Source organism: Rhinoderma darwinii, chromosome 12, assembly GCF_050947455.1.
Source record: "Rhinoderma darwinii isolate aRhiDar2 chromosome 12, aRhiDar2.hap1, whole genome shotgun sequence".
NCBI lineage: Eukaryota > Metazoa > Chordata > Amphibia > Anura > Rhinodermatidae > Rhinoderma > Rhinoderma darwinii.
This window is the reverse complement of record NC_134698.1, coordinates 68,540,510-68,566,237: the sequence shown is the minus strand read 5'-3', so window position 1 is coordinate 68,566,237 and position 25,728 is coordinate 68,540,510. Positions and strand designations below refer to the sequence as shown.

At 41.0% G+C, this 25,728-nt stretch overlaps 2 protein-coding genes across 4 annotated transcripts in view; one reads left to right on the top strand and one right to left on the bottom strand.

The window, feature by feature from the left end:
• BTBD6 (BTB domain containing 6) overlaps nucleotides 1–25,728 on the top strand; it is a 552,040-nt gene that overhangs the window by 416,538 nt on the left and 109,774 nt on the right. The gene's annotated exons all lie outside the window — the stretch shown is intronic.
• BRF1 (BRF1 general transcription factor IIIB subunit) overlaps nucleotides 14,018–25,728 on the bottom strand; it is a 212,668-nt gene continuing 200,957 nt past the window's right edge. For 2 of the 3 annotated variants that reach the window (XM_075843797.1, XM_075843798.1), the window contains exons 17-18: nucleotides 23,965–24,106; nucleotides 14,018–14,582 (exon numbers count right to left, since the gene is read on the bottom strand). In XM_075843797.1, coding sequence (XP_075699912.1) covers nucleotides 14,545–14,582; nucleotides 23,965–24,106 — 180 coding nt within the window. In that variant the 3' untranslated portion in view covers nucleotides 14,018–14,544. The remainder of the gene's footprint in view (nucleotides 14,583–23,964; nucleotides 24,107–25,728) is intronic. The other variant, XM_075843796.1, reaches the window with a different exon arrangement.

The following is a 25,728-nucleotide window of genomic DNA, read 5'->3' as shown; positions in this document are numbered from 1 at the left end:
ACCCCTAAAATAATTTAGACCACAGAACAGACCCCTAAAATGTATTCAGACCCCTAAAAATGATCAGACACCAGATCCCTACAATGAATTCAGACCCCAGACCAGCCCCTAAAATTATTCAGACCCCTAAAATTTGTTCAGACCCCAGACCAGACCCCATAAAGTAATCCGATCCCAAGACCAGCCTTTAAAATGCATTCACACCCCAGTCCAGACAAAATATATATAGTACTTACCGCTTCCGGGTCCTCTCTTCATCTAAGCTCTGTTGCACACAACATCCTGAATCTGGCCAGCGTCAGGACCTTGTGTGATGGGCCCTGGCGGTTGTTCCTGACGCAAGCTGACATTATAAATGCATTGGAGGAGATATTGTCCTTCTCCAATGCATCTATGACGGTAGGTCTGTGGGGTCCAAATAACTGGCATCCCCAGTCCACCAGTTGAGGACCACTAACCTACAGCACTATCAGTAGCTTGGTCAGTGTCCATTAGTAGTCCAATTTTTTTTTTAAGGCAGAATAAAAAAAATAACTGAACCCCCACCGCAATAAACTGTTCTCCTTCCCCCCCCCCCTCCCTTCCCCCCTGGCCTCAATAGCCCTTTAGGTGGCTGCCTACTCCTTGGGTAAGACTTCCACTGTAATTGTGCCTCATTTATAAAAACTGTAGCTGCTGCTTGTAACAACCAATCACGACAATTCTCATTCTCTTGCTAATGTGAAGCCGAGGACAGTACACCTCGCTTCACTGCACCGGCACGGTGTTCCTTCTTCGGCTTCATGTGTGCTCCCAGACGCACCTCGCTGACTTGTACGTTTATTTTACAACTGCTAAAATGGATGTTTTTGACGTGGCCATGTTTGAAACGCTAAACTCCAGCTGCATAATGCCATGCTGGTGGTTTAGCCGCTCCAACCCTACTGACAAGTTACCTTAAATGACTTTTTAGAATAGTGATTAATGGGTACAGAAATAACATCTTCTGCTTTTGGAGCCATGTATTTTAATTAGGCAGCCCTAAGTGTGAGGCGGAGTGTCTCATTCCGGTCGGAAACAATTAAAGAATTTTCGTATTTCTCAAACCCTCTAAGAAAACATTAGTAGCAGTTTCTTTTTGTAAAAAGCTCCTCCTCTGTACTATTATTTACCAGTCCTCAGCTGCCAGCTCCACAATAATGTAATTTCCATCCATCAGCGTTGTTTGTCTTTAAGATAGAAAGAGGGCAAGATGTTAAAATGCTTTCAGGCCCAGAAACTTGCCGAGAGCAGTGCCCCAGAAGTGTAAAATATATCTTGATTAGAATAATTATACCGGTCTGTTCTTGGTTCGATACAAAATCCAAGATGAATTATCCGCTAATTTCTCCATGACCGAAATGATCACAGGCTGAATTATAATTAGATGCCAGCTTGTAATAAGGCATACAAATCAAAATGGCTCTTGTTAATGAGTGACAAAAGTAGCTTTCTGTAGGCACAAAAGCCATAAACAACACAAGTAGTGAGGGGATTTCTCCGAGGTAAAAAATAACAACAGAATAAATGTTTATGAGGCACATTCTGTCACATGCGTCTCCCACAATGCAACAAAGAAAGGGAACAACTAAATCAAACTGGCACCTACAAGACAAGTTGATATAATTTTCACAGATTTCAGCTAAAGAAAATTGTAGCTTAAAGGTAAATCCGTCTTTCTAAGCAGACAATTAAAATGATGTTTTGTTTACATGTTGTTTTTAGTGCCTTTAAATGGAGTCCTGCCATTTACAATTACCCTTATATACAGAGAAACTACCACAATTATACTGCTGGCAGAGGTGGAAGAGGAAAACATTAGCTAATTGAGTAGTGGGGAAAGTGCAATAACCAAGGTAGTAAGGTAATGAGGATGCAAGAGCACAATATAGAGTTTTACATGTTCTACAAATACTATAGGTGAAAAACTTTTACATTCTTAAAGGGGTTGTCCATTTTAGAAACGACCTTTTTTCTTACAAGAGTCTTCTGACGATAATCAGATTACAGGGTATCCCACTACAAGGGCCCCCAGAGATCAGTTGTAATTTGTGAGGAAACCCAGCAGCAAGTGTTATTTTCCTCTGCAGCACCGCCACAGGGGAAATTAAGGATTACACACTTCTCAATTAAACCAATGAGCTGTCCATGTAATTCACAGAGATACCGGGTTCTCCAGCGTTTTGTAGCTGCTCTCCTCTATGGATAATCGATGAGGGTCCTGAGCGGCAAACCCACCCAACTCACCCTCTTTTATATTGGTTGTCCAGGATTAGAAAAATAGGATCTGACCCCCCCCCCCATAAATAGCACCACATCTGTCCTTGCGTTGTCATGTATTGCAGCTTATCGCCATTCAAGTAAAAGGGGGCTGAAGTGCAATTCCAGAAATAGACAGATGTGGCGCTGTTTCTGGTAAAAAAAAAAAAAGCATACTATTTTTTCTAACCCTGGACAACTAAACTCAACAAGCCTTTAAAGAGCAGCTAGACTTAATAGCTATGTACACTTTTACAACCAGTTTGTTTTTCTATACCTTCAATTTAAGTCCAAAATAAAATATACAACAACTTACAAATAGTCTTTGCAACGGTTTTATGTATTGAGCTCCTATGCAGAACTATGTGTATGCATAGTTACAGACTACAGGCAACCCTTTTGTTGTCTGATCCAGCAATCATGTGTTACTCCCTTCCATATGCCTCCGCATAGGGACATTACTTTAAGGTCTTGGGACCGAAGGCAATCTCTGTAACAGAAACCCCGACCTACCAAGTGCCACTTATATTACTGGTTCGTTCTAGTGTGGCAGAGGGGCCTTTGGGCTCCCTAGGCCTCCAGGGCCTGGGTGCGACTGTTTTCTTTCTTCTACTATCTGTAAGTTAACAATAAATGGGCACAGGGAGTGTAACAACAGCATAATAGAGTTTGGGAGTAACCCAAATTAAATTTCATTAAAGTAGTGAGTGAAGTTGTCCCAATAAAACCCAAATTGCTTTTATGAAAATAATGGTTCTGTATAAGTCTATAGAAGTGAAGATCAGCAGCACAACCAAGTTTAAAGTCAATAAGAGGGGAGGGTGCACGAAGCTGCACGGTCCAGGTCCAACGTCTTTAGTAAAAAATAAAAAAAATGGATAGACCACGGCACTACAGTAGATGTAAAATTTAGCTTTTATTTACTCAACAGCATGAATGCTATTGAGTCAATAAAAGCTAAATTTTGCTTCTACTGGAGTGCTTCAGCTTTTCCATTTCTCTGTATAAACCTAACCACAATATAAAGCGAACTGCTGCAAAGTAAGAATGATTTAATAAAATAGAATTCCTATTTTTTTTTATCAATTAACAAAATGCAAAGTGAATGAACGGAAGAGAAATCTAAATCATATCAATATTTGTGGTGACCACCCTTTACCTTAGAAACAAAATCAACTCTCCTAGGTACACTTGTACACAGTTTTTGAAAGAACTCGGCAGGGAGGTTGTTCCATACATCTTGGAGAAATAACCACAGATCTTCTGTGAATGTAGGCTTCCTCAAATTCTTCTGTCTCTTCATGTAAACCCAGACAGACTCGATGATGTGGAGATCAGGTTTCTGTGGGGGCCATAGCATCACATCCAGGGCTCCTTGTTCTTTACGCTGAAGATATGAATGAAGTTCTGAATGACATTGGCTGTATTTTTGGGGTCAATGTTCTGCTGCCAAATAAATTTGGAGCCAATAAGACGCCTCCCTGTTGGTGTTGCATGATGGATGATCATCTGCCTGTATTTATCAGCATTAAGGACACCATTAATCCTGACCAAATACCCAACTCAATTTGCTGAAATGCAACCCCAAACTTGCAAGGAACATCCAACATGCTTCACTGTTGCTTGCAGACACATTATTGTACCGCTCTCCTGCCCCTTGGCAAACAAACCGCCTTCTGTTACTGCCAAATATTTACAATTTTGACTCATCAGTCCAGAGCACCTGCTGCCATTTTCTGCACCCCAGTTCCTATGTTTTTGTGCAAAGTTGAGTCGATCGGCATTGTTTCCACTTCGAAGGTATGGCATTTGGCCGCAATTCTACCATGAAGACCACTTCTGGACAGACTTCTGCTAACAGTAGATTCATGTGCCTGGGTCCTACTGGTTTCTGCAAGTTCTGAGCTGATGGAACTGCTGGACATCTTCCGATTTAGAAGGAAAATTATGTGTCTTTAATCTTCACTAAGTTTCCATGGCCGACCACTGTGTATACGGTCCTCAACGTTGCCCGTTTCTTTGTGCTTCTTCAAAAGTGCTTGAACAGCACATCTTGAAACCCCAGTCTCCTTCAAAATCTTTTGCCTGGAAGAGACCTTGCTGAAGATCTAGAAGAATTGATGTAGTTTTGAAGGCAAAGGGTGGTCACACTAAATATTGAATTGATTTAGATTTCTGTTCATCCACTTTGCATTTTGTTAAAAAACTATTAGCACTTCTATTTTTGAAAGCATTCTTACTTTGCAGCATTTTTCCACAACTGCCTAAAACTTTTGCACAGTACTGCATATAATAATGTATGTAGGGTTATAACTAAGGCTTTGTTCATGTCTGCTTCGTGGCTTACGCTTATAACAGAAGCCACCTTGTCTTAAGACAAGTTGGGTTTTCCCGTTATGCACGGGCACCACGTTGAGTGAAGTGACGGAGTGCCGACCACATTCATTTGTTATATCAGAAGCCACGACACAGTATTACCCCTGTCAAATTTGACGGAGTTTGCAATGGAGGCTCCGACACATATTTGAGTTCACTTAAAATCACATAATATAAATAGTTGTATAATAGGCTGAATAAACCAACAAGACCTAGTATACCGAGGTATCCAAGTTTATCTTGACTGATAACTTGATGCAGCGTGATATCACACAAGTCATTGAAAAAGTCAAGTTAACGTTTCTTGCCAATGTCTATTTTATGTGTTAAGAGTCCAGATAAGGATGGCTACATCTTTATATCCATAGAACAGAAATATATCATGACCATGTCAAGTCGGGACATGCTCGATGGGGATATTGCTAAAAGTTGTCATTTGTATACAGACTATAATAGAATTATGTGCAATAGGTTAGGTGTATTAGGCTGGAGGACAAAGTACCTTCTCATTGCACTGAACAAATTACTGTGTTCATTTAATTGGTTGCTTAAGGCAACACATTTTTTTCCCTAGGCTTCACACGGCTGTAAAGCGGCCATGTTTTAGCGTCATGTTTACAGCCACGATTCCTAGACCTCCAACCACACTAAACCAAACTTGAATCACAATAGAACTCCATGGTTCGCATTATTGCCGCCTGAATCTGGTCCACACATACAGTATCATTGCACATGCCCTATCTGTTTAGATTCTGCTTTGGTACCCCCAACCATTGACTTTGATCTGTTACGATCCAAGTTATTAAAGGGGTTGTCCACCTTCTGACAACCGATGACCTATCCACCGGATAGGTCATCAGTATGTCATCGGTGCGAGTCCGATAAGACGCTCCGGTGGCCTGCGGGCACCGGATGTTGTGGCACATAATGCTCCGTACATAGCATAGCGGCCGTGCTGCAGAATTGCAGGTCCACTCCTATTCACTTGAATAGGAGCAGAGCTGCAGTACTGCAGCTTGGCCGCTATTCCGTAGCCGGAGTCAACTACTTTCGGCTTGTACGTCCGGTGCACGGGCTGATCTGTGTGAGGCCCAGGTGTCGGACCCTCACAGATCATGTACTGATGACCGATCTGGTGGATAGGTCATCAGTTGTCAGAAGCAGGAAAAAAAAAGTTAAATGAACCTAGTGAGAACCAATACATAGCAAAACCGCGACTGAGCTACAGTACTTTAGTAGCAGTTTTCCCTTTTCTTTACTCCTAAAGCTTTCAGTGGCTGGCAAAGCCAATAAGGAATAATTCACAACCTGACAGTCCTGCCTCCCCAGTATTCATATGGTCCCAATTGCTTTATTTGGGAACACATAGGTTGTTATGGCTGAGTATGTTACGCACAGACAACACAGCTGTAATATGAGGAAGTTCTGAGCCGGACCATGTGACCACTATATACTGCGCTGTGATACAAGCCCACGGGATATTTACTAAAGTCATGAGCTGGACATTTCCAGACAAACACATCAGCCAGGTGTTTCCTGCCTTCCTCCTTCCCCAGGCATTGTTCATGAGCACAAGTCAATAGAAATTACTCTTTACAGGTCGACATGGGCATAAGCGTCTCGCTGAATGATCGTGCATGAATTCATGGCACATTTATGGGGCAGCTATTTTATCTTTCCCAAATATTTTAAAAGGAGACCAGGGGTAGGAGACTAAGCAATCACTTAAGGGTGTACATACATATCATAGAGGCAGCCCATGCAGCTGCAATAAAGCCCATGCAGGGGAGCAGGGCCCCAGCTCAGGGTGGCGGTACCCCTTCCCTATGGGGCTGTGTCACACCAATGTTGGCAAACAAGTAAAGAGAAATACCTCCATCTTCTCCTATAAGAATTGGGAAGTAGCACAAGTATTTGATATGGTTTGATAGCATTTCAAAATCTGATGGCCCCTAATCCATCTGCATGTTCTGCTGTGCCCACTGTTCTACATGCTGCTGTATAAAACCTTGATAATATATGATCACATTTTGAGAGTTCAATCACTAAATAGCGGGAAAAGCAGGTGTTAATCAGACTTTGTCATTAGCTAAAAATAGATGGGCTGGTCTAGGACAAGGAAAACCGCGCCCCGCGCTAGTTTTGGCTGCCAAAAACAGAAACAAAACATATTTCCCCAGCAATCAAAGAAAGAGAGAGCTTTCTGGCCAGCACAGCAGAACATTTGTCACCAATGAAATTCATGTTAAAGAGACATTATCATCAGTAAGTGACATCTTTTACATACTTTTTGGTGGTTACATTTTCATGTCTATCCACTCAAAAATGAATTATGTATTAGTGCAGTTGTCATACGTGCTGACATCTAGTGGCCAAACAGGCTATACTGCAGACTGGTTTCTAAAAAGCATCTCAGTTTACATCTACAGTGAAATGTAATATCACTTCATTACCACTACTAGGCTGAGTATTAATGACAGGATGACTGATCTACTGTGCGACCTCACAGAATTATTGAGCAGAATTTGGACAGACTTCCCCCGACAATAGCTGACTGCCAGGGGTTAGAGAAGCTAGCTTCCTTTTACAATGGTGTTATCTTGGTGAGGCAACCTCTTAAAGGCTAGGGAGACTGTGCCACGAATTACGGGTTGGCCTATGAGTAAAAAAGTTGACTTTTGTTCCCCCATATCAAAGATATGTCTAGCCAGGATTCCCGTTTCAAGCTGGAAAAAAGCACTTCTTTTGCGCAAATTCCTAATCACTAAAAACAAAATTTTAAAATTCGGTATCATACAGACAACACATCGGGGGACACGGAACTCCTATATCAGGTTAGAAATCACAACATTTTGTATGCCATTTAATGTGTTACACTTGTCTTTATTTATGTCCGGATGAAGGGTTCCCTGTATCCTCAAACTCGTCTGGATAAAAAACATTAAAAAAAAAAGTTTGGTTTTCACCGCACGAGTGATGAGGACTTTGAAAAGGGTTGTGCCAGACAAGTGCTTATTTTTTATTTTTTTCCCCAGCTTGGAACAGGAATCCTGGCTAGACATATCTTGGAAAGCTTGAAAACCCCTAGCGGAGTGGGCACCATTTGTGGGGGGTCAAATTCGGCACCGGCAGCAGACCTATACGTGTACATGTTGTGCATACATAATACACACAAAACGGCAAGGTGAGCTTTGACAACAATCGTTTTCACAATGATCATGTTTTGAACGTACTCTCCCTATGTAGCGCCGTTCTTTTTTTTTTTTTTTTATTCAGTCCATTATGTACAGGTTTTTTTCCCCCCATAGGAAAACATTAAGATTGTGCAATAAGTTCCTGGCGAGTTCCTGATATATGACTGTAGTTCCCCTACAATTCTAGTCATGTCTGTGTATAGTTCTTTCAAAGTAGCGTTTGAGCAGAAAAAGGCAAGAAACCAACTTGGCTAGTAAGTTTCTCTGAGGAGACAGACAAGACTGGCTGGTAAACCCATTTCCAGAATGTAGGTCATTTAAACTGTGACTAACACTGATAAGAAGTTGTTGCTTCTGGGTGAGAAAGTAAAGCCTAAGTCCTATCATGTCTGTCATGCCGCATTAAACTGTAATTCCCGGGAGTCATTTCTCAAACCTTTTAGCTGCCTTACAAGGCAAGAACTCGCCTAGAAGAGATCTATCTTGGTTTGGAACCATTACTATCAGAGAGAATTGGTCACAGGAATTTAATTTGGTACAGAATATTTCAAAGAAATTAGCGGATATTTTTCCTGGAACATTTTATTACCAATTTATAGAGAAATATTAAAAAGAGCAGAGGATTAATATATTCATTTCTGTTCTACGGTCACAGAATTTTATTCAGTCATATAAGTTATTGGCTCAGTGGAGGTCACAAACTTCACACCATCAGGCATACTAGGGCTGAACTATCACTTTAGATCAAGAAAAAAAAATACAAAGATATGAATATACTTGGAGAGACAAAGGCATTTAAAGGGGTTGTCCAGGATTAGAAATAGAGTTTTTTTTTTCCAGGAAAAGTCAATGGGATGTGTCTGGTATTTACTTGAATGGAACTGAGCTGCAATACCAGACACAGCCCAAGGACAAGAGTGGTGCTATTTCTGGAAAAGAACACACTTTTTTTGTTTTTAATAAACCCATTTGAAGCGGTATTTCGGTTTCAATAAATAAATGCTGTTCTTTTTATAATCAAATTTTCCAATTTAGTTTCTGTATCAATTTCTCACAACTCTACAATGAAGGTTCCTATTGAATGACAGCAAGCAAACTCCTAGTAGGTAATAATTTGTCCTGGTCATGTGATGGACCCACAGGTGCACGGATTGTTACAAGACACAGCTCTGCTAACTGTACTGTAACGAGCCGTGCACCTGTGTGATCATCAGATGACCAGGACATATTGTTTTTTACTGGAAATAAACCATTGAAGGTTTCTTTTAAATGACAGCATGCAGAGATCTTGAAAACTATAAGAAAGTACATTGGAAAGTTGTTGATTATACAACGTAGAATCTTTTTTTTAAATGAAACTAATACCCCTTTAAGGCCACATATTCTTGCCACAGTCACAATCAGGGACCACTACAGTATGTCCGCAATCAGCCGATGTGGTCATCTGCCATGATACTGATTCATTAAGAGGGTCTTCCAGTTTCACCAAGTCAGTGGTATTTTTTGTTTAATCAAAAGTTATAACATTTTTCAATATCGTTTTTGTATTAATTCCTCAGGGTTTTCAAGATCTCTGCTTGTTGTTATTTAGTAGGAACATTCATTGTTTACTTTCAGCGGATATAATTCTGTCCATGTTCATGTGATGGACACACAGGTCCACGGCTCGTTACAATATGTGTATTAGAGCTGTGTCTTCTAACGATCCTAGCACCTATGTGTCCATCACATGACCATGGACAGAATTATATCCACTGAAAGTAAATAATGAATGCTCCTAGTTAATAACAACAAGCAGAGATCTTGAAAACCATAAGGAACCGTTCCAGAAAGTATATTGGAAAATTGTATAACTTTTAATTATAAAAACAAACAAAAAAAACAAACATTAATTTGCTAAAACTGCAGGACCCCTTTAAATTTGATACATGTTTAAGTCATTAAGTGCATTGCTATGGAGTGTGGCACCAGCTATTTAGCCTGTGGCATTATTCAGTTTTAGGACTTCTATAAAATGCTAATGTACAGATAAGAGACTCTCAGTATCTAATGGCTTTGGAGATGGCCATTATTATATTCCAAGCAATAAAGAAGCAACAGACTTTTATCCTGTCCAACAACTCCCAGACCCTGAGGAACATCATCGATCAATGTTCATGCCGGGTTATTTTCCTGCTTCTTTTATGACATACATCCTTCATGTCTCACTCGCAGAGATTTGGAAGATGTGAAAAGACTTCTTGGCAGTTAAGCACAATGTAACAGCTGTAAGTGTTTAGCTTGTCAAGAACAGTGACTTACAGCCCGGGAGACAATGCTTCATCACCACGGAGGACAGATTGCAAGTAGATTTCTATAGCCAACATGAAAATATAACTGGAAACCCCTGTCTATTGGCTCGAGAAGCTCGACATGTCCTTTCATCTATTACTGCTCAATACCACATAAGAGATTGCGGTGTGTGTAACATCTACAGATACATGTAATAAGGCCTTAACCAGTAGGATTTCGTTCTATATACGCTTCCGGTATATCACAAGCACAATCTGCTAGTGCTGGAGAGTTTCCTAAGCAATGTAATAAAGATTGAGTGACAATATAACAAATAGCAGAACATCGACATCACCATAAAAACTCAGCTGCCCACACACCGCTATCCCAGCAATATCATATGATTGCAAGTTACTGTAATGATAATGAGGGTTACATCAGATCGGTTCTGTAAACATGTCAAAACGCGTGGTTATAATTCTGAAATAAGAAAATTGGCATGGACTTTAGGGCCCTTTTACACAAGCCAATGACCAGGCAAACGAGCGTTCATATGAACATTCGTTCCCAATCATTGCCCCGTGTAAACAGAGCAATGATCAGTCAATGAACGGAGAAACGCTGTTTCATCAGCTAAATTAATATTTTATGCAGCAATAAATATTATCGTCGGCAGCACATCTCCCCCTGTGTAAAGAGAGATGTGCTGCCGACATGATGGAAATGTACGGAGACAGTCGATCGTAGTAACGATCGCTCGTCCCCATACAGCAACAATCATTGCTCCTTGTGAAAGGAGCAAACGTGCTCCGATCAACGAGCTATCTCGTTGATCTGCGCTCGTTTTTATGGCCCGTATTTGCCGGTGTAAAAGGACCTTTACTTTAGCTTAAGACTGTCCAGAATCATTGCCCTGATATTTATGATATTATCATAGTGGTAATAAGGAGAAAATCTATAGATCTGAAGAAATCCATCAATACACTGGGTTGTATTATCACACCTCCCACCACCTACTGTGTGTTTCCTGTGCAACATGAGCTACATCACCGCCTTTGCAAATTCATCTGTAGACTGTGCCTCCAAACTGCTTTCATCTTTTTAAGAGACTCTCGGCTAGATTCACACGGGCGTTGCGCATCTCGGATGCAGTTTTTCACGTCCGAGGTGAATCCGTGCTGCGGGATGCGATATCACGCATCCCCCATAGACTAGAATCTATGTAGGGATGCGTGAAGCGTGAAAAAAAATAGGACAAGTCCTATTTTCTTATGGGTCCTTACACGGTCCATTGAAACAACAGCCGTGTGAAAGGCCACATTGAATTATATAGGTTTCAACAGCCATTTAACACGTTCGTTGTGAATAAGGTTTTATACACACAGAGCAGAGGCTGTATGGCAGCATATAGGCTCCGGTACGGCTCTGTACAACAGAGGCATACCAAACTTTTTGTGCCACCCGTACAATGCTCAATTAGATAACACATGTACAGAGCTATTCTCTCCATAGAGGAAAAAGTTCCATACATACGGCATCTAATGGAGCATGCCATTATTTATTGACTTTTGGATTCGTACAGAGGTACAGTAATGATTGCCCTATTACGGCTTTGTGCAAAACAGAACTGTCATATAGCTCTGTGCATGTGGCCTAGAGAACACCGCAAATGCTTAAAATCAATTAAGCCAATGCATCCAATGTCTTTTGAGTTGCAAAATGGTAAAAATTATATGTAAAAAGGAAGGAGAAGCATATGAAGTTCTAAGAATTTTGCCCAGTCACACAATGTGTGCCATCCAATGCGCCCTACAATAAAACCCATAGAAGTCAATGTATATGGCTACAGTTAACTTCTATGTGGAGAAATAAAAACGTTGCATTATTACACCCGCTTACAATGGGAATCACACAGAAGTTCCTGTGCCGCCGTGTCTTTAAGCTGCCCATATACGTTCGATTAGGGCCCTTTTAAACGAGCAGATTTTCTGCCCGATAAACAAGCACAGATCGAGACTACAGCAGGACACGTCCCCAGATCTACGTTTTTGATAAAGATTATTGCACTAAATTACGCAACATGTGCATGTAGCCTATAAAATGTAAGCATGTCCAGAAGAGACAGAAAATATGATTTATCTGTAGATTCGTATTTTTGGCAAATAGGAGATGTAAAGAGTCGGTTTTCCGCCTGCTTTCCATTGTCGTTATTTACTCTGTTGACCCTTTTTCTCACCTGCATCTGCTTTTTCTGAACAAGACTATTACAATCCCCCGAGGTACAGGGCACAAGTGAATAAGATGGATTGAGGAAAATGGATGGGAATGTTGTGACCTCGCTTCTGCAGTGTCTTAAGATTTCATGTCTATCAAGTGGGGTTTTACAAGGTCTACGGGTCAAGATTCAAGACAAGCACAAAATGTTTTATTTTTTTTACAAACTTGAGCAATTGAGGCTTTCAGAGTTTTATATATAATTGGCCTCAAAGTGTCAGTGGTGCCCATAGTACCAGGTTTTTTGTTTGCATAGTGGCTTGGTGATATCATTTGTTGCTATGGTGTTCACAATTATGTATGTGTTCTTTTTGATGTATACTTTTCCCGATATTTTTAGACTTATATTTAAAAAAAAAAAACAAGTGCGAGTACTTTAAGTGCATAATGATTTAATTTGTATCCTTAACCCCTTCCCGACCTTGCCTCTCAGAATATGGCGTAATTTTTTATTTTTTGTAACAAATATTTTTTTTTATATAAAAGTAGTATATCATAAAAAACTACATAAATTTGGCATCGCTGTAATCATGGAGGAACTGCAAAATCAATTTTTTTTTATCCTGTTCCACCCCACAAAGATTTCTTTTCAGGCTTCCAGTACATTATTTGGAATACTAAATGGTGCCATTAAAAACTACAACTTGTTTCTCAAAAAACAAGCTCTCATACGGCTATGTTGATGTAAAAAAATTAATAAGTTATGGCTTTGGGAAGGCAGTGGGTAAACACAAAAATGAAAAACGGAAAAATGGCTGCGGCAACAAGTGGTTAATACATGTGCGATCACTGGGGGCTCCACCGACCACTAGAATGGGAGTCTTGAGCCCCCGTTCATCCTTACTGCAAGATCCCAGAGAGGAGAATTTTGAATGGAGCAGCGGACTAATGTGCGCGGTGCTGTTCCTTTCAAAGTCTATGGGACGGACGTAGACAACATGTCTGACCGCCGCTCCATTCAAGCTCCTCTTCACTGTGGGGGTAGAGGTAGAACTGCATATGAGAGGGGAAAGGTTGGAGCGCTAGATGCTTGCGGCAGAATATAACTATTTCCACTAACGCAAGCAGTAACCGCAGGAAAGCAGGTATGTCCCTAATCCATTACCTGATAGCTACCTAGCAGTGTCCATCCGTCGCCCATAGACTCCCATCTTTGAAAAACGTATACGTCGCAGCCATTGTTAAAAAAATGTATACGTTAAACATATACTTTTTTTTAATAAGGGAGTTTATGGGTGACGGATGGCACCCATCAGAGGCATCCATCCCTGATAGACACTCATGTTAAAAACATCTACTTTTTTTTTTTAGTGTGTGGCCGCCTCTGACGGATGCCATTTGTCGGCCATCAGTTGCCAATAGACTCCTATGTTTAAAAAAGGTATACATTTAATGTATACTTTTTTTTTACTGGATGCCGAAATATTGTATTCAATTGGCATCGAGACAAATTCAAGAAAAACTAAGGGTGGACACATCTGTATATGATGTGTATGTACTGTGGTGGGGTTAAGCGGACATTATATATTTGTAGTTGGATCTTCCAACAATCTAATCTCTGAGGCACTTGGCAGACCCATCAGGAGGGGGAAAAAAAAAAAAAAAAAAAAAAAAAAAAAGATTACTATAGAGGGATCTTTCCGGTCTGATTCATTGTTTTACACGGATAGTTTAACGAACTTGCATTTTACTGGGGGATTGGGACTGCGATTGTCGGCTGACTGATCTTTTCCTGTAAATAAAAGGCCAGTTAGAATTTAGTGTGATCCTTTTTCTATGGGAAATGTTCGTGTTGTGCTATAAGGTGAAGGTTACTCCAGACATCATAGAACAAAACAGATATTATTGTTTAAATACATGCTCTCACTGTTTTAATACTAAGTACAAATTTATCAAAACATAATTACGGCATAATAACAGCAATAATAACAAAAAAAGAAGAGCTAGAACAACAAAAGTTTCAAGTACTAGTTACCCAATAAATACTTATGGGTCCGAGGCCAATGAGTACTGACCGAAATTAACGGAATTTTGCAAGATAAATTACAAAACTCTAATTATTTTGCTGATCACAGAACAGCATTATAGATACAAGTCCATATATTACAAGATCGCTCGAGAATGAGCTCCGATGTTATCCACACCACGTTGATCAATAACCATCATCATCATCCAGCTCACAGCCGTAATCTGAAAAAAAGAGAAACATTACACTTAATCTGTTGCTAAATAACGATGGCAGGGAAGGAAGTGTTCATGGTATTGTCTTGTTAATCATGGGATTTATGCTGCGATGGTAGGCCATAAACACAACATGGAGCTAAAATTATGGCCGTCTGATATATTGACCCGCTGTTAATGCTGGTTTAAGGTGTGTAAATTCTCTTTTAGTATTTAGTCTTGTTGCTTGCTTTGGGGCAGTAAAATTTTAAGAAAAGCTGAACGTTACAAAAATTTGCAGATGCAAGGCTAGGGCTACATGCCAACTTTGGCTGCAACACATGTCGTACAGCCAAAGATTGGTGTTGCGCTGCCTGCATCACAGTAAGGAAAGTGAATGTGGCCGCGTTGCGACACGCAGGTTACTGCAAGCCAGCAAGTTTACATTTCTTGCCACTGTCGTGTTGCAGACACCTGCGGGTAATAACTTGGCCACATTCACTTTCATTACTGCGATACAGCCATCTTTGGAAGTGTTGTGTCCAAAGTCGTCGTGTAGCCATAGCCTAATACAGCAGATAATGAACCGATCTTTGTAATGGGAGTTTTTTTTTTTTTAAAATCATCCTTTGAGCTAGTAAATTTTTGGTGATCATGGAAAAAGTATTTTTCTGTAAACGAAAAAATTAGCCATCTATATAGGCCCTTGAGTTTCTGTCAAGTTGTTAAAAATGTTGTTCAGTTGCTTTTGGGGACAATCGACATGGCTGCCACTACAGGTAAAGGAACTATCACACCGCTTTCCTAGACACCTAAATACCATATGGCTAGTTGTGCAAGCAATACAAGAGTGGGGGTTGTACTGCTACATCCTTATGCTTAATGACATATCTGCCTACCTCCCAACCGTCCCGGATTCAGCGGGACAGTCTCGGATTCCGGGCGGTGTCCCATGCGGCCGGGGGTATGTCCCGCTGTCAAACTAATTCTGAAGCAGGGAACCATTAGCTCCCTGCTTCAGAATTAGTTCAGCTGCCTCCGCTCGCCGAGGACTGTAAGCGCTGTGCTCGGGGAAGCCCTTGATGTTACTGTCCATATGTAGACAGTGACGTCAGTGGCTACTCTTGGAGCGGAATCCCCGGCCAGAATCGGCAACGGGGATTCCACTCAAGGAGTAGCCACTGACGTCACTGTTCATATATGAACAGTACCGTCAAGGGCTACCCCGAGCACTGCACTTACAGTAGCGCTGTCATTGCGGAGTCCTTGGCGAGCGGAGGAGCTCCCTCTGCTCCTCCGCTCTGAACTAATTCTGAAGCAGGGAGCTGATGGTTCCTTGCTTCAGAATTAGTGGCTACTCCTTGAGCAGAATCCCCATTGCCGATCATCTGGCCGGGGATTCTGCTCTTAGAGGAAACCCCTGAGGTTACTGTCCATATATGGACATTGATGTCAGTGGCGCTATCTACGGGGGGGGGGGGGGGCAGGCGCTATCTTCATGGGGGTTTGGAACAATATACATGGACATTGTGGCACTATATAGGGGCACTATCTACAGGGTACACTGTGGCGCTAGGTACATGGGCATTATATACATGGGCACTGTCTATTTGCAAGGGCACTGGCACTAAGGGCAGCTAGGGGGACATTATACTGTATTGGGCAACTAGGGGGGCATTATGCTGTATGGGGCAATTTTGGCATTATACTGCATGGGAGAATATGTGTGGGCATTATACTGTATAGGGGCATCTGTGTTGGCTTTATACTGTATGGTGACTGATAGGGTGTGGGCTGAATCGGGTGTGTATGGGTGGGGATTAGAGGCGTGGCTTAAAAGAAAAAAAATTGTCCCTTTTTGTGATTCTTGAAAGTTGGGAGGTATGCATTAAGGAAAATGGAAAAGGGTGAAATGGCCGGTGGTAACTAGAACAGCAGCCATATTTAGGGATAAGTGTGCATTAGAAAATAAAAATTCTGCTAAATTCTATAAACCCCTGGAACTTGTGGATGTAATATATGATCTCTCGCTTTTCACAGTGAACCCTATACCAATGTTCTACCTTCTGTGAGTTGTGGTTTCCCAATTGTTATAGAGCCACAGGCTACAGACACTGCTCCATACAGATGTATTAGGTCTGTACACTCATCCCTAATGGTTTTATGCAGGGCTAGATTTAACTATAGGCACAGGCCAAGGGGTGCTAGATGTTATCAGGTGCACATTGCAACGTTCTTTATTTTGCAAGAACAGACACATTTTGTAGCTATATAACACTAGACATACAAAATGCACAAAAAAATTTCACTGCAATACCTCTCTTAACCTTCTGCTTTCCTTTGATGCTATTATATTTCAATTAATACTGAGAATATATAAATAGTTCTTGTATATGTGTTCAGCCATTTCCCCCTCCTCCTCCTCACAATCCTGTGTCTTGCTAGAGCAACTGGCTACAGCAGGAGCCTCCCCAATCTGCCCTGTCTACAGTAAGACACACAGATTGTTAAGCCCCACCCATTTATCCGTTCACTAGACGAAAAGGGAAGAGAGAGTCAGAAAAATGTGTTCTCTGCAAGATTTCTACGTGATTATTTCCGGAACATGCAGAAAATCCCGCAGACTAACAAACAACGTAAGCAAGTTTATCTCCCGTTTACTTTTAGAATTAACTTCTAGATTTAGTGTTCCTTTAAGCTTTTACACTTACGTCATAGATGGGAAGAGAAAGTATGACTCACGGGCTGAGCCCGCTCCATGCCTAGGGGGTGTCTGTATGCTACAGCCGACAACTCACTTCAATGGCTGTTATTGCAGATAACACCGATCCCGGCCGTTTAACCATTAACATGTGATCTTTATTAGCTGGATCCTACATGTCAAAGACACGCAGGAGCAGCTTTCAGTCGATTGTCAGCTCAGCTGAAATGACGGCTTTGGCTTTGACAGAACGATACAGCTTCTATGGATAAAGGATACATAGAAGCTGGTTCTCGAAAAAGTAAAAAAAAAATAATTTTTTTTTTAAACTTGTACATATTCTTTAATAGGGGAAGGTAAAAACAAATCACAACATACTGCATGGTATCGCTGTGTCCAAACTATTAGAATATAACATTATTTAACCCGCATGGTGAACGCCATAAAAAAAAACAACAAACCATCAGATTTGCTGTTTTTTGTCACCCTGCCCCCCATAAAAAGTGATCAAAAAGTCACACGTACGCATCCAACAAAAAACAAGCCCTCATACAGCTCGGGCCCCATTCACATCACGTTTGTGCTATCCACCAGGCGTATACGTTTTTTAAAATAAAAACGTGGACCATCGAAACGGTTTATAAACGTGTGCCATTTTCTGTTTACGTCTGTGTCTTTATAGCGTGTACGTTTAGAATATACTCATACGTCGGTATACGTTTCTGTCCGTTTATTACCTAAAAAAAAGAAGTATATTAAAGTGAAAACCGATAGAAAAAAACCTGATAGATTTACTGTATGTAAACGGATACAAACGTATAGCATTACGTTTGCATACGTCGTCCATTGAGATCAATGCCCAAAAAAAACGTTACGTCGCGTATAGGTTTTTTTTTAAGTACAGAATAGCGTAGCAGACTACGCTTTTTAGTACTTTCAAAAACAGTATCCCAACGTAAACCATGACAAACCTAGACCAAACGGATGCTATTTTGGTCTACGTTTAACCCCTTCCCGACATTTGACGTACATGTACGTCATGGAAAGTACTGACTTCCCGCATCTTGCCGTACATGTACGTCAAACGTTTGGCACCGGCTCAGAAGCTGAGCCGGTCCCATCATCACCGGATCTCAGCTGTATCTTACAGCTGACATCCGACTGTAACGGCGGGGACCGAAATTAGCTTCGATCCCCGCCATTAACCCCTTAAGTGCAGCGCTCAAACGCGATCGCTGCACTTAAGGTGTTTGCAGCTCATCGGAACCCCAGTAATGAAATTGCCGGGGTTCCGGTGGCTGCAATGGCAACCGGAGGCCTAATACTGGCCTCCCGGTCTGCCTAGCACCGAAGCCGGTCAAGATCCGCCCGGCGGCGGAGCCTGATCGGCTTCCGTAGCTGCCGGCAAGATGGCGCCGGGTCAGGAGCTGATCCGGCGTCATCAGCGGTGGAAGTCAGCTGTACTGTACAGCTGACATCCACCTGTAACGGCAGGAACCGGAGCTAGCTCCGATCCCTGCCATTAACCCCTTCGATGCAGCAATCGAAAGCGATTGCTGCATCGTAGCGGTTACAAGCAGATCGCCAGCCCTGACAGGCAATCGGGACTGGCGACTGCTGTTATGGCAACAGGAGACACAATGGTCTCCTGCTCTGCCATTACGGAAGCCGATTTAGGCCCCGCCGGGAGGCGAAGCCTAAACGGCTTGCTGTCAGTGAATGACTGACAGATCTAATACATTGCACTACATAGGTAGTGCAATGTATTAGAAAAAAAAAAATCTGACCGTTGGACCTTCAAGTCCCCTAGTGGGACTTGAGAAAAAGTGTAAAAAAAGTGTAAAAAAAAGCGCAAAAAATAAAAGTTTGAAAACAATAAAAGTTTCAAGTAATCAAATAACACACAATCCCCCTTTTACTCTTATCAAGTCCTTTATTATTGAAAAATAATAATAAACCATATGTATTTGGTATCGCCACGACCGTAACGACCGGAGGTATCAAAATATTATATTATTTATTGCACGCGGTGAACAGCGTAAAAAAAACCCGTAAAAAACGTTACCAGAGTTTCTGTTTTTTAGTCACTTTGCCCTACAAATATTACAATAAAAAGTGATCAAAAAGTCGCACGTATCCAAAAATGGTACCTATAAAAACTATAGCTCGTCCCGCAAAAAACAAGCCCTCATACAACTCCGTCGACAAAAAAATTAAAACGTTATGGTTCTCACAACTTGGCGACAGAAAAAATACATTCTTTTTACAAAAGTAATTTTATTGTGCAAAAAGTTGTAAAACATAAAAAAGTTCTATAAATGAGGTATCGCCGGAATCGTACTGACCCGCAGAATAAAGGTAACATGTAGTTTATAATGCGTGGTGAACTCTGTATAAAAAAAAACCAAAAAAAGCTGTGCCAGAATTGCGTTTTTTGGTTTACCTGGCATCCCAAAAAATAGGATAAAAGGTGATCAAAAAGTCACATGTACCCCAAAATGGTACCAATAATAACTACAGCTCGTCCCGCAACAAACCAGCCCTCATACCGCTACGTCTATGAAAAATAAAATTAGTTATGGCTCCAATAAGTCAGGAAATAAAAAAATATGCAGTTGTGCCCGAGGAGAACATTTCTTCTGTTTCAAGAGGCGATTTATCAAGGACCTAAAATTAGGGAACCAGGAAGGGAGGGCCCAATCATATCCGATGGAAGCGACGGTGCCCGTATTATACCAGGATAATACTTTCCCAGCAAAATTCCCCAAACTACAAAGGCGCGGAGTGTGGACCAAAAGGGGGATAAGAAATGACACCATTTATCAGTGCGACACCGGCCTGTGCAGAAAGGATTGCTTCACAGCGTAACACACATCTATGGATTATTTTTATTTTTTTATACCACCTGACTATGCCCCTTATATACTCCGCCCCGCTTACATGTACCCCCACATTATAAAACACCAGCAATACTCAAACAAATATAGTACCAAGCAAAATCCGCTCTCCAAAAGCCAAATGGTGCTCCCTCGGCCCTGAACCCTACAGCGTGCCCAAACAGCAGTTTCCTTCAACATATATGGCACCGTCATACCCGTGAGAACCCTTTTAACAATTTTTGTGGTGTGTGTCTCCAGCGTCATAAGCTGGGCATGACATATTTGCCACTGAATGGCATATCTAGGGAAAAATATAAATTTTTAATTTGCACCATCCGCAGCGCATTCATTTATGGAAAAGACCTGTGGGGTGAAAATGCTCACTACACCCCTTAATAAATGCCTTGAGGGGTGCAGTTCCATAATGGGGTCACTTATCAGGGGTTTCTTTTTATTATTTCACATCTGAGCCTCTGCAGTTGTGAACCAATACTTTGTAAATCGCCAAATTAGGCCTCCACTCCGCATGGTACTCTTCACTTCTGAGCCCTGTCATATGTCCAGACAAAAGATTAGGGCCACATGTAGGGTGTTTCTAAAACCGGGAAACACCGCATAATAATTAGAGAGCTGTCTTGTTATGGTGGCACAAGCCGGGCACCACATATTGGCATATCTATGGAAAAAAATCCCATTTTCACTCTGCAACATTGAGCGCACACTAATTTCTACAAAACACCTGCAGGGTTAAAATGCTTACTACACCCCTTGGTAAATGCATTGAGGGGTGTAGTTTACAAAATGGGGTCACTTCTGGGGGGTTTCCACTGTTTTGGGCCCACAGGTGCCCAGAAACCAATCCAGCAACATCTGCACTCCAAATGGCGGTCCTTCCCTTCTGAGCCCTGCCGTTTGCCCAAACAGCAGTTTATGACCACATATGGGGTATTGCCGTACTCGGGAGAAATAGCTTTACAAATGTTGGGTTCTTTTTTTCCTTTATTTGTTGAGAAAATGAAAAAATTTGCGCTAAAGCTACGTCTTATTGAAGAAAAAGGACTGTTTTTATTTTCACTGCCTAATTCTAATAAATTCTATGAAACATCTGTGGGGTCAAAATGCTCACTACACCCCTAGATGCATTCTTCAAGAGGTGTAGTTTCCTAAATGGAGTCCCTTTTTGGGCGTTTTCATTGTTTTGTCCCCTCAGGGGCTTTGCAAATGTGACCTGGCCTCCGCAAATCATTCCTGCTAAATGTGATCTCAAAAAGTCAAATAGTGCTCTTTCCCTTCTAAGCCCTGCCGTGTGTCCAAACAGCCGTTTATTACCACATGTGGGGTATTGTTTTACTCGGGAGAAATTGCTTTACAAATTTTGTGGTGCTTTTTCTCCTTTAGTCCTTCTGGAAATGAGAAAAAATTAGCTAAACCTACATTTTCTTTGAAAAAATGTAGATTATTATTTTCAGGGCCTACTTCCAATAATTTCTGCAAAAAAACTGTGGTGTCAAATCGCTCACCATACCCCTAGATAATTTCCTCAATGGGTGTTGTTTCCAAAATGGGGTCACTTGTGGGGGGTTTCCACTGTTTTGTCCCCTCAGGGGCTTTGTAAATGTAACATGGCCTCCGCAAACCATTCCTGCTAAATTTGAGTTCCAAAAGCCAAATGGCGCTCTTTCCCTTCTCAGCCTCGCCGTGTGTCCAAACAGCCGTTTATTACCACATGTGGGGTACTGTTTTACTCGGGAGAAATTTCTTTACAAATTTTATGGTGATTTTTCTCCTTTAGTCCTTGTGGAAATGAAAAAAAATTAGCTAAACCTACATTTTATTTGAAAAAATGTAGATTTTCATTTTCACAGCCTACTTGCAAAAATTTCTGCAAAAAACCTGTGGGGTCAAAATGCTCACTATACCCCTAGATAATTTCCTCAAGGGGTATAGTTTCCAAAATGGGGTCACTTGTTTGGGGTTTTCACTGTTTTGTCCCCTCAGGGGCTTTGTAAATGTGACATGGCCTCCGCAAACCATTCCTGCTAAATGTGAACTCCAAAAGCCAAATGGCGCTCTTTCCCTTCTCAGCCACGCCGTGTCTCCAAACAACCGTTTATTACCACATGTGAGGTATTGTTTTACTCGGGAGAAATTGCTTTACAAATTTTGCGGTGCTTTTTCTCCTTTAGTCCTTGTGGAAATGAGAAAAAAAATCGCTAAACCTACATTTTCTTTGAAGAAATGTTGATTTTAATTTTCACGGCCTACTTCCAATAATTTCTGTAAAAAACCTGTGCGGTGAAAATGCTCACTACACCCCTAGATAATTTCCTTGAGGTGTCTAGTTTCCCAGATGGGGTCACTTTTGGGGGATTTTGACTGTTTTGGCACCGCAAGAGCCCTTCAAACCTGACATGGTGCCTAAAATATATTCTAACAAAAATAAGGCCCCAAAATCCACTAGGTGCTCCTTTGCTTCTGAGGCCGGTGTTTCAGTCCAGTAGCACGCTACGGCCACATGTGGGATATTTCCTAAAACTGCAAAAACTGGGCAACAAATATTGAGTTGCATTTCTCTGGTAAAACCTTCTGTGTTATAAAAAAAATTGTATTAAAAATGTATTTCTGCAGAAAAATATGAAATTTGTAAATTTCACCTCTACTTTGCTTTAATTCCTGTGAAATGTTTAAAGGGTTAAGACATTTTCTAAATGCTGTTTTGAATACTTTGAGGGGTGAAGTTTTTAAAATGGGGTGACTTTTTTGGGGTTTCTAATATATAAGGCCCTCAAAGCCACTTCACAACTGAACTGGCCCCTGTAAAAATAGCCTTTTGAAATTTTCTTGAAAATGTGAGAAATTGCTGCTAAAGTTCTAAGCCTTGTGAGGTCATAGAAAAATAAAAGGATGTTCAAAAAACGATGCCAATCTAAAGTAGACATATGGGGGATGTTAATTAGCAACAATTTTGTGTATTATAACTGCCTGTCTTACAAGCAGATACATTTAAATTGAGAAAAATGCTAATTTTTGCAATTTTTCGCTAAATTTTGGTGTTTTTCACAATTAAATACTGAACATATCGAGCAAATTTTGCCAGTAACAAAGTCCAATGTGTCACGAGAAAACAATCTCAGAATCGCTTGGATAGGTGAAAGCATTCCGGAGTTATTACCACATAAAGTGACACATGTCAGATTTGAAAAATGAGGCTCTGTCAGGAAGGTCAAAAGTGGCTAAAGAGGGAAGGGGTTAAGCCATTATAGTCTATGTATACACCCAGCTATACGTTTCAATACTTTTTATACGCCCGGCGGATAGCACAAACGCGATGTGAATGCCTTAGTTGATGAAAAGAAAAAAAAAGTTATGGCTCTCAGAATATGGCGACACAGAACAATATTTTTTTTAGCAATTTTTTTTTTCTTTATGAATTTAGTAAAACTTAAAAAAAAAACAATATAAATTTGGTATTGCTGTAATCGTATTGACACGCAGGATAAAGGGAATTACCGCATGCTGAACACCATGAAAGTGAAACCCAAATAAAATCGCAGATTTTTTTCCCATTTTTACCCCACAAATATATATATTTTTCAGTCTCCAATACATTATGATAAAATAAATGGTGCTTTATTGTCCCGCAAAAAAACAAGCCCTCATACGGCTATATCAGAAAAATAAAACTAGCAATCTCTTTTAGAATGCAGGGAGGAAAAAACTAAAATGAAAAAACTAAAAATGGCTGTGGCGGGTTTAAGTGTGGCCTACTTGATAGGTGGAGTCGAAGGCACGAGACAATCTGCGCCTACAGGCTCATGAGATCTGTACTTACCGCTGCCTCCCAACATCTGAAGTGCACTGACACAATGCTCTTCCTCCTCCTCCTCCTCTTCTTCTACTTCTTCATCGTGGTTATATGCAACTGGTCCACTCTCCACCACTACAGACTGGCTCTCCACAGGGCTGCTGGATTTCTAAAAAATAAAAAAAAAGAACTATTGACAACTGCATGGGTTAGGTTGGTCTTTGAATTTTGCAATAAATCTTATAGTTTCAGCAAACTGTTGACACATCATAGTGACATGTCAGAAGTTTTGATAGGTGGGGTCTGGGTGCCAAGACCCCCACCAATCGCTAAAACGAACAGGCAGAAGCATTAACCCGAGCGCTTTGCCTCTTCGCTTCCGATTGGCAATCCTTGTGTGCCTGAAGAAGGGCTAATAGACTTTCTATGTGAGCTCGTCTTCGGGCATACTGGAATTGCTGATCGCAGCAGAAGAGGCAAAGCTCTGGGGTAAAGGCTTCTACCAGTTTGTTTAACCCCTTCCCGACCACCCCACGTAGATTAACGGGCTGCAGCCCATTAATCTACGTGTGCTCCTAACAGAGCACACAGGTGCTCCCCGCAGCCCAGCATCTCCCAGTACAAGCTGCTACTAGCAGCCTTAGTACTGGGGGAAAACATAAAAAAAAAATAAAAAAAAAAAAATGATACCGGAATCGCTATTTTTAGTCCCTCCAGCTCCCAAAAAATTGCATAAATAGGGATCAAAAAGTCACATGTACTCAAAAATGGTACCAATAAAAACTACAGTTTGTTCTGCAAAACATAAGCCCTCACATAGCTTTCCTGATATAAAAATAAAAAAAGTTGTGGCTCTTAGAATATGGCGACACAAAAACGAAATATTTTTTTTTAAAACCGTGATTTTATCGTGCAAACACCGTAAAACATAAAAAACCTATGTACATATGGTATCGGCGTAATCGCATCAAGTTGTAGTTTCAGAACAGCCGGAGAGCCGCATCTATGGTGCATATTTTTCTTATAACAAAAGCTGATGCTAAGAATCCGGGCACTTCTAGCAACCAAGCTGTTTACTACAAAAAACAGAGGCCTAATATCTATAGCAAAAAATCAAGATAATAAATATATTTCTTAACCAGCCACGTCAAGGTGCAATGGCCACTCATGCAATTTCATGGTCATCTTGGAGATGTGCTCTATTCTATACCCACAGGAGTTAAGTATTAAACTAGTCATACATAACCAATCCTAGAAATAGGATTAAGTGGCACAGGGGAAACTTTGTTCCTTGGGACGGATCATGCTGAGAATTTCTATGCTGTATTGAGAAATGCTTGTGAGCGGTGTGGAACCCAAAATAAGCCGCTCATTGACTTGTGGAGCCCACGAGAAGAAAAGAAATTGTCTAATTAAAATCTGACCTCTTCCTAATTATCATCCCCACTTCCATCCTGCAGCACTTCTAGAAATATGCCATTCCCGTAATGAAGGAGAGTAAAAGTGATAATGTGTGTCCCTAGGCAGCGCACTGAGCGGTGTGACAAGATTTAATTTTTTTTTTTTACCTCATTGCTACTCTTTAAAATGCAGATATCTAAATAGTAAATGTATACGATCACTTGTCATCTTTGGCAGAATTGTGGAATATTGAAATATGCCCATCCGCTAAGTGAGAGGATTTGAATGAGTAATAATATTTTATGACTTCCCATTATTGTAGATCATGGGCAACATGGGTGAAAAATCCCCGGAACAATTAACATGCCTGAAAGGCATACAAATACTGCC